Source organism: Contarinia nasturtii, unplaced genomic scaffold (assembly GCF_009176525.2).
Source record: "Contarinia nasturtii isolate CC-2019 unplaced genomic scaffold, AAFC_CNas_1.1 Cnas_scaffold_3159, whole genome shotgun sequence".
NCBI classification, from domain to species: domain Eukaryota; kingdom Metazoa; phylum Arthropoda; class Insecta; order Diptera; family Cecidomyiidae; genus Contarinia; species Contarinia nasturtii.
Genome location: NW_022200471.1, coordinates 1 through 10,489, shown reverse-complemented (window position 1 = coordinate 10,489; position 10,489 = coordinate 1). Strand labels below are relative to the sequence as shown.

General features: G+C 37.1%; 2 protein-coding genes across 2 annotated transcripts in view; both read left to right on the top strand.

Annotated features, from left to right (window-relative positions):
• The window catches only part of LOC116349810, a 2,512-nt gene extending 829 nt beyond the window's left edge, over positions 1 to 1,683 (top strand). The window contains exon 2 of the mRNA XM_031781410.1: positions 1 to 1,683. Within this exon, the coding sequence (XP_031637270.1) occupies positions 1 to 1,668 (1,668 nt within the window). The 3' untranslated portion in view covers positions 1,669 to 1,683.
• LOC116349811 overlaps positions 1 to 10,483 on the top strand; it is an 11,837-nt gene extending 1,354 nt beyond the window's left edge. The window contains exon 2 of the mRNA XM_031781412.1: positions 5,816 to 10,483. Within this exon, the coding sequence (XP_031637272.1) occupies positions 5,816 to 7,741 (1,926 nt within the window). The 3' untranslated portion in view covers positions 7,742 to 10,483. The remainder of the gene's footprint in view (positions 1 to 5,815) is intronic.
• Positions 10,484 to 10,489: the final 6 nt, after the last annotated feature.

Below are 10,489 nucleotides of genomic sequence, written 5' to 3'. Positions count from 1 at the left end.
CAAGCCCAAGCTCAAGCCCAAGCTCAAGCCCAAGCTCAAGCCCAAGCCGCCGCAGAGGCCGCCGCAATAAACGCCACCCTATCTGGTGCAAATGTTCAACCTAAAATTCAAATTTCTACTGAAGCTCCAAACCCAAATATAACCCCAAATCAAGATCTTTTTTCTCCTACTCAAAACACTTCCTTCACTTACGGTGGCGCTTACCCCAAAGTGTCAAACACCCCTTTTTCATTAAAGCCTTCTATATTTAACCAAACTCAATCCCAACCTGAAACTGTATCACAATTAAAAGAAGAAATCTCTAAATTAAAAACCTTTCAACAAAACGAAAAAATTCTTTATCAAAACCAAATTGCCAATCAAAAAACCCAATTCGAACAAATGTTGACTGGTTTAAAAAGCGAAATGGCCAGCCTTAAAAAACAAATCAACAACTCCTGCACTGGCGATGATCTTTTACATAATGATACGAATATTCCGTGGGCCCCCACCGGCCAAAAACCAAAGAACAAAAAATCCAATACTCAAACTTCAGAGCAAACCTTCTCCTTAACTAATCCTCCTCAATCTCATCCAAATATTATGGAGAACCCCAATTTTTCCAATTTTAATACCGGATTATCCACACTTCCAAGAGCAGACCCAAACCACATACGTCAAACTTACGCTCGTCGCTTGAGATCTCTCCCAATTTTCGATGGAGAAAATTATAAATCCCTTCGCGACTTCCTCGACATTTCAGAGGCTCTCAACGAATCTTGGGAAACCGAAGCAGAGAAAAATGAATTAATTGAGACTCTGAACCTACAGATTCGTGGTGAGGCTCGCAGTGTGGTCGGTGACCTTTTCGACTCTACCTACGAAGAAATGAGAAGGAAATTACTTAAACATTTTTCTTATCTGGCCAATAAAGAGGTCATCACTAGTAAATTGGAAAATATTCACCAAGAAAAAGATGAAACAATCACTGAATATGCTGAAAGAACCCGTAAACTTTTTCGTGAAAAATGTAGCGCGTATGAAAACCTTCCAGAAGATCAAAAGAAGGAATACAATAGAACAGCTAGAAGAGCTTTTGCAAAGGGCATAAGAGAACCCAAAATTAAAGACAGACTTATTATAAGGGGTTCAAGCTCTCTTGAAGACGCCATAGCCTATGCTATAGAGGCTGAAAATGACGACGCTACTATAATTCCAAATTCCGAACTTTTCTGTAGACGTTGCAAACTCGCCGGTCACAGGGCAAGAGAATGCAGGGGTGCAGAACATAACACTGGCGTCAGACAATTGATCGGACTAATAAAAAATATTAGATTTGATAGCGACATATCCGCACGTAGATATGCCGCTTCTCGGGGCTATGCCCCAGCTGGCAGAATTTTCTCTACTAACCCAAGAAATTACAATATGAACCTCAGGAATAATAACATCAGAAATTATGCCCGAAACTGGAACAATTCTAACCAACGTACTTGGTCTAATGACAACCAACGCAATTTCAATCGAAATAACTTCAGACGGAATCCAAACAATAATGACACCCAAATTCAACAAAATAACTCTCGTTTTAATGGCCAAAGACCACCCGCAAACCCCCAAAACCCTGGCAGAAATTTTAGAATCAATTCTCTTCCAACGGTTCTCAGCTCACCAGAATCGGAAAACTAAATCGGATGAAATATGAAGGCCAACATATTTCATCCAACAAAATTCGTTTGTCAATAAATTTTAAAACTAAAGAAAACAGCAACAACACTCAAAACATCCTATCAAAATTCCAATTATTTTCAAAAAATAGCCTTGAATCTGACAATACTGAAATTAAAACTAAACTAATCAATGAAAACGGAGCACCATACATAATTCTTAAAACAAATTTGACAGAAAGGCCAATCAAATTACTAGTAGATACGGGAGCTAGCATAAGCTTACTAGCCGACGATATTCTCTTAAACGATATAAATAAATTCGACTATATTTTCGATTTATACGGAGTAGTTGGTAGGGAGATTTCCATCAAAACTCGGGGTATGGTCCAAGCTATACTGGATTTCAATGGTCGTTTGCTGGGGACAGCATTACACTTGATAGACAGAAAATATAGCGGACCTGCAGATGGCTATCTTGGATACGATTTTTTACGCCCATACGGTGCGATTATAGATATTTTTAAAATGAGCATGTTACTAAATTTAAACGAAATCGCGAAGAAAATAAATAATGATAACGAAAACCTAGATGAAATTCCTGCGCAGGAAGAACTTTCAAAATCTAGTACACTCACTACAAATACAAATAATACCGCGAAAATTGAAACTAAAATTACACAACCCACTAAAGATGGAGCAAAGAAAATGAACAAATATAAAAAAAATATGGGCTTTCTCCCTATAAATAATTCAAATACCGCCAAGAGCGAAGAATCTTATAATAATGAAATGAAATTGAATACCGCCAAGAGCGAAGAAATTCTTAAACACTATTATATCGAAAAAGATAACAAGGATTATGCTGAATATTTCGAAGCCGTCAACCATTACAAAATAATGCTTAAAGAAATGGACAAACTAAGGGTACATGCAATAATAACCCCTCAGTTTCATAACTCCGCCCCTCCACACCCTACACTAGATACCTCTCCAAAACCTAGACATAAATTTATTTTCAACAAACTCAAGATCTCTCATTGTTCTTCCGAAGAAAAAAGTTTTATTGACAAAATTTGCCGAAAATTCTCCCATCAATTTTTCATAGACGGCGACGAAATGGGCTGCATTGAATTTACTAAACACATAATTAATATAATCCCTGGTTCCAGGGTGATTAACGTCCGTCAATACAGAATTCCCCACCAGCACAAAGCAACACTAAATGATATCATAAACGACTATGAAAAAAGGGGTATCATAGAAAAGTGCCAATCTAATTACAATTCCCCTGTAATGCTAATCCCAAAAAAAGATGAATTCGGTACCAAAACTGATCTACGTTGTGTAGTAGACTACAAAAAATTAAACGAAACCACTGAAATTGAAAATTTCCCAATACCATTAATCGATGATATTTTGGACGGTCTATCGGGTTGTTCCTTCTTCACAACCTTGGACATTAATTCCGCCTTTTACCAAATCATGGTGGATGAAAATTCCAGAGACTATACAGCATTCACGGCAAATAACTTCAAATATCGTTGGGTAAGGATGCCTTTCGGATTATCCACAGCCCCATTAACTTGGCAGCGAGTTATTAACACCATACTTGCCAATTTGGTCGGCAAGGGGGTGTATGTTTACTTAGATGATGTTATAATTTATGCAAAGTCCAAAGACCTTCACGACCAGATCCTGTGGAAAGTCATGACCCTTTTGGAAGAAAACAATCTTCAATTGAAAATCTCTAAATGCATCTTCTATGCTAAACAATTCGAATACTTGGGCCACGTCGTTTCTGAAAACGGTATAAAGGCTAATCCAGCCAAAATAGAAGCTATCAATAATTACCCACGTCCCAAAACCGTCAAACACATTCAATCCTTTTTGGGAATGTGCAACTACTTCCGTAGATATGTTCGTAACTTTGCCAAAATCTCAAAACCTCTTACCCTTCTCCTTAAAAAAGAACAGCCTTTCACTTGGACCAATCTTCAACAGGAGTCCTTTGATAAACTAAAACGAGCCCTGGCCGAAGAAGTGGTCCTAGCTTTCCCAGATTTCGAACAAATGTTTTACGTCACCACCGACGCTTCTAATATGGCAATTGGCGCCATGCTATCCCAGGGCGAACTCCCCAATGACAGACCAATATTCTTCTTTAGCAGAGTCCTTAATGAAACCCAAAAAAGATATTCTACTATCCAAAAAGAATTACTGGCCATCGTCGAAGCTGTTAAAGCCTTCAGAGTATATCTTTACGGTCGCTTCTTCATTTTAATTACTGACCACAAAGCATTATGCTATCTATTCAACATGAAAGATTGTGGTTCCAGACTGTTTCGTCAAAAACTCGACCTGCTTGAATATAATTTTAAAATTCTATATAGACCCGGCGCCCAAAACCACGTAGCGGACGCCCTCTCTCGAATCGAACCGCTATCAATTTCAGAAATGCTTGAAGCAAATCAAAAACAGGAATCCTGCCTAACCTTAACTCGCGCTCAGGCCAGAAAAGAACTTAATCAATCAATTGATAAACAAAACTACATCATCGAAGAAAAGACCGGAACCATTTTAAACAAAAGAGGCTTCGATTTAATTTTTCATATTATCCCTAAAGAAACCAACGACTTAAAAGAAAAACTGATGAATAAATTGGCCATTACAATCTTCAGAGACTCATGGCAAAAAATCAAAGATTCACAATATGCCATTGAAATTTCTAATCAATTCTCCAACAAATCAAACATGAATCAAACTATGAAATGCATCAAAAACATATTAAATATTTCAAAAGACGAAAACGCTGAAAACATAGCAATCAACTTGGAATACGAAAATCTTAGACACTATATGTATTTCAAAAATGCTTTCCAAGATGTATTTTCAGACTCAACCATCTCCACCACATTTTTTCTTAATAAAATTATCGAAATAACTGAAGACGAGGATAAAAACTCAATAATGGATCTTTACCATAAATCTTTATTGGGCGGCCACCTCGGCTCTGACAAAATGCATAAAACAATTTCCCGTTTCTACAAATGGAACAATATGACTGAAGACATAAGAGAATATGTTAAAAAATGCGCCATTTGCGAAAAAACAAAAACAATCACCAACACCAGAATGCCAATGCAAATCTCTAGCCTCGGTGAGGTTCTTTTTGACCATGTTTTCATAGATTTTGTCGGCCCAATCCCACGTAGCTCGGGAGGCCACAAATATATCTTTACAGCTATTTGCGACCTAACAAAATTCCTAATCGCCGTACCTACAGAGGATTCGACAGCCCTAACGGCAGCAAACTGCATATTGGAAAACATAATTTGTCGCTACAATTTCCCCAGTCGATTAATTTCCGACAATGCTTCCAATTTCACCTCCCAAGTCATCAAAGAACTCACTCACCTTTTCTCAATAAAGAAAATCTTTACCACGGCATATCACCCTCAGGCTAATATAGTGGAAAGAGCTCATAGAACACTAAACGCCTTCTTGAGAGCCTTCACTTCCAAAAACAAAGACGAATGGCACTCACTCTTGAGGTACGCCACTTTCGCTTACAATAACTCAATTCACACAACCACGGGCTACTCCCCTCACGAACTAGCACACGGATTTAAGATACAAATCCCTAACAATCTTCATAAACCAAAACTTTCCTACAACTACGACAACTTTGCAGACATGACCCGCAACAATATAGCCAGTGCTTTAGAAATTGCTAAAGAACACTTGCTTAACAGAAAAATTAAAAATAAAGAATACTACGACTCTCACCTCAACGAATTGGAGGTAAACATCGACGATTTGGTACTGGTTAAGAGCCAAGTTAAAAAACACAAATTCTCCAATGTATATGAGGGCCCATTCAGAGTAACAGATGTATCAGAAAGTTACGTGGAAATAAACAAAAATGGAAAACGCACTAAAATCCACAAAAATTTAATCAAAAAATCAATCGCAGAACACGATCGCGAACCTCCAAGCAATATCCCAATCATCTCGCTGGATGACATGGACGATGATTACATAAATAATATAAATCTAATTTACGAAATATCCTTGAATAATTAGACCCCCCCATTAGTTTTAACCCCAATAAAAATTAAACCTATTACTTACTATCCCTTCAACCTTCTTTCTCTTGATTGAATTAGATGAGGATCCCTCTCACCTTAATTTTGATAGCCTCATCTCTGCGAAGCTATTCGAGTTTCGACTACCAAGAACAAGACCAGAAAGTTGGATTGACTTTCATTAAGCTATCAGAGGCCCGTATTTCTTACGACAGCTATACGATGCTATACTACATCGACATCTCAGAATATAAGAAATTAACTAGATTGGTAGAAACATTCATAGATAATTCAACCGTATTGTGTAGTCACATTAACGGTGATAGTTGTGGTAATATTCTTAGACATGTCAACATAGGTCTGAATTACATGAGAAGAAACGAATTAGATATCGAGGCTTATCAACAAAAACAATCCAAAACAAGAAGAGCCATAGAAATAATCGGTAAAGCTCTCCACTGGGCCTACGGCCTAATGACGGCCGAGACCGCTCGGGAGTATAATTATAAAATAGAAAATTTAAAAAACGACTCGACCCGCTTTTTCAATATTATCGAAGACCAAACAGCTTTAATTAAAGAGGTTATCGAAATTAATAATAAAACAGCATCTGATTTCCAAAAAAGTATATCCTCCCTTCGGAACTACATAAAAACCTATGTATCGAATGGCAAAAAATGGCTTGATGGTTTACACTCTGAAAATGTCTTCTCCCGGGGCATACAATTGGCAACTTTGATCATGACACAACATGCCCAAATTTCTAGGGAAATCCTAAAATGCCTAGAAGACGTCATTTCGGGTAAGATTACCCAACTAGTTCCAAAAGACCGCCTCCAACAAGACCTTCTAAAAATAGAAAGTCAATTAAAAGACAACCAAAGACTACCTATCAATTTTAACATCGAAAACCCACTTCACATCTTTAAATACTCCCAGGTAGCCTCCTCTCTTTACGGAGAACAATTACTCATGGAGTTAACCATCCCCATCATTGAACGTGAAGTCTATACGGTTTACAAAATAATTCCGACCCCAACCAAAATCGAGAATCACACAATAATCATTAATCCAGTCTTCCATTATATCCTCCTGAACAACGAAGCCAAAGAATATATCCCCATTTCGATCAAAGAATTCAATCAGGGGCAATTCAACCTTCACGGCGAAAAAATCCTCAAACCCGCCGAAAACGCTCGCATTGACTACAGCGACAACTGCGAAATCAGTATATTCATGAATCCCAATAAAGAAGTCCTCAAAAAATATTGCGATATAAAAATAATCCCTAACTCAAATTATTTCATACCCCTAAACAACAACGATATGTTCTATGTTCTAATATCCAAACCAATCATCGTAACTGAATATTGCCACAACCAACCATCCAAATTTCGTGAAATTAAATCAAGCGGAATTCTCCAAATAAATAAAGAGTGCAGGGTAGTAACAGATAAGATAAGTCTTCGACCTCGCTGGAATTATCGCTTCGAATCGAAGGAAGTACTTGATTTGGGCTTCAATACCATCAATACAACCTTCGAAAGCATTTTCGAAAAAATAAATTTCCTATCAAACATTACAATTCCCGACATCGATGAGAACATTCTTATTCAAGACTACTCTGCCGATTACAAGCAACTTATTGAGAAAGCGGATAAAGTCATAGAAAAAAATAATTTCAACAGAGAATGGAGCAATTTTAAATGGGAAAATGCTGGAAAATTTAAAAAATCATACTCTTTCTTCGGCTCCTCACTCCTTATCATTATCATTTTAATAGCCATCGTCATCTGGTTCTTCTACTCTCGTTTTTTCAGTCTAAGCACCTGGACAAAGCTGGCTAAAAAATTAGCAAGCGGCAATTTGGACGAAATTCCTCCATTATTCGTCCGCCATATCCCAGAGATCAACGAACCCCCTCCCACATTCTATCCCGTAGAAAACAATCGCCCCTCGTCCCCCTCTCCATCAAATATCGTCACTATTGAAAAACCGGGGGCATAAGATTCCAAAACTCTTTGTATTCTCAGAAACTTCATCATACCCCTCCCCTACAGAACCGGACCCAAAAATTACACCCTCTACACCTTCTCAAATCCCTTCACACGCTCGAAGAAATTACCATAACTGGTAGATCAAGAGACGAATTCGAATTGGGAAAAACAATTTCTATTCTGATAAACAATTCTCATCTCTTGAAAAACCTAACAAAATTCACAATCAATTACAGACTCTCTTCCACAAGCGTCAAAAACCTTTTAAAACTGGCAAAAATTAAAAAAAAAAAATGCGACGTTTAACCCTGGTCGATCATTATGACGAAGTGAGAGACGACTTTGGATCAAACTCAATAAAATTTCTTCAGAACAATTCTAAAATGAATGTGAGAATTTTCGTTCGGGACTACCTATGTCAGGAATACTAAAATACAAAAAAAACAAACAAACAATCTACAACATTTTAATCTTTTACATGTTCTTTATTCATAAAGTTAGATTTAAGCAATTTCATTAAAAAATAAGAAGAAAAAAAAATGTTTACACACAAAAAAACTTATAACTTAAGAAAGCTCTTACCAAATTACTAAAACCCATCACCTTCCTTCCTTTCCTGCAAATCGCGTTATTTCACCTTTTTGTACTAAATCTTCATAGTTACTGGCAAACTCATAATAAAACCTTGATTGCCGTAACCTTCCTCTCCTTGTCTCCACAGGCGACACGTACTCAAAATCTCTATAACTCGCATTTGGATGTTGACTCAAATGCCTCCGTAAACTATCTCGCCTTATCCCAAAAATTTTACTAATCTCTACCTGAGATGGTTTTCTACCGACGAAATCAGCTTCTTTCATATTGAAAAACTTAGCTGCCAACCAGAAACGTTGCGCGTGACACATTCGAGACACCTTCACCTTCTTCACCTTTTCTTCTTGCTGAAAGAATCGAGCATTCACTCCATCTATATCCTCAGCGTTAACCTTCTTTAACATCTCCCTCTTCTCACTGTAAATAAAATTCTCGATTTCAGCTGACAAAACCACTGCCAACCCATCAATATCCAATCCTCCAACAGTAATTGTTGGTACCGCACGCTCTACCGGGAATCGACGCTTCTCCATCTGGCCCTCTCCAGAATTTCCTCCAGATTTCAATTTCGTCTCATTCCTTAAAATTAACTTTTCTTCTATCTCATCCTCACTCGACGAACTACCTTGACTTGACGAATTATCCACACCAGATGAATCGCCAGATGAATCGCCAGATGAATCGCCTGATGAATCGCTTGTTGAACCGCTTTCACTCGTTGAACTCCCAGTAGATCCACTACTCGAACTATCCGAACTACTAGTGGACACATCTAAATCACCTTCGCTCATCATTCTTTCAAAATCCATCTCCCTCCGACTGTCAACATTCTCTGCAGTCCCCTCACCCCTTCCTTCGATCAATGCTCGACTGTCAAGTCCAGACCTTCCAAGCTCATCTTCACCTCTATCCAAATTTCCGATAACATCCCCGGGTCCACCACTTATCATTGACCCTGAACATGCTCCACACATTTCCTTCAAAACCTGAGTTTGAGCTAATTTTGCTCTCTTTTCGGCCTTCTCTTTCATCACACTATTACGAGACCACCCCACTCCCTCATTCTCCTTCTCTTCATCCAACTTTCGCTTCTTCACACTCGAATCATCCATCTCAACCAAAATATTCTTTCCCAAATCCAAATCCAAAAATCCATTACTATCTTTCAATATTATGGAATGACAATTCCCTTCTAAATCTGGATCTCCCCCGCTCAAAAACCTTACAAATCCCACCCCTCCCAACAAATCCAATCTAATAATATGCCGCCTCCCATTTCTTCGAATAACTTCTACCCCAACTGCCAATTTTCTACAACATTTAAAAAAAAAAATATATTATTCATTAATTTCCTTTTACTTTTATAAAAAAAAAAAATATATAATAAAATTCACATAATAATAAACCTTGCCTCAGCAAAATAGACACGAATTACAAACCTTGAATCACGTAAATCACATTGAATTGGATAAATTATCAAAATGTTAAATAAACATCAATTATGGCTTTAAAACACTCAAAATATTGATCTCATTCATAAATTCTTGGTAAAATTCTTAATTCATCTACTGCCAGTAAGCAAGGATTATTAAAAAAAAAAAAAAAAAAATAAAATATATATACACTTTCTAATAAAATAAAATTAATTTTAAGTTACGCCCTTTTGGAATTATTCGGGAACTGGAGAAGAAATGATTGTATTCCTCACATAATTTTAACTTTCAATACAAAAAATAATAAATTCCTAAACAACTTCTTAATATAGCAAAAATCACGAAGACAACAAATCATTTTCTCACTACAAATTAAAATAATATTATTCAAAACTTACCCTTCCATCTTAGCTTTTATTTAGTATTTCTCAAAAATAAACTCAGTGAACCTTCTCGGGATTCCCTCAACAAACTAAATTCTAAGAATTCTTTTCTATAAGTTTACACTTTGTATTCTTTTCATCTCATTATCTTTATTGACACTCGCTTAATGACAGTTGTATTTGCCATTTTCATTTTCCTTACCTACTTCATTTGGTCATTAATTAGAGGAGAAAAAGGTGGTCCAAAAATCTCGACTAATTATTTTTTTTTGTCCCCTTTTTCTCTCCTTGTCCGGGGCAGTGTAGCCATCTCGGTGCTACGCTCAATGGCCCACCATTTACTTATAC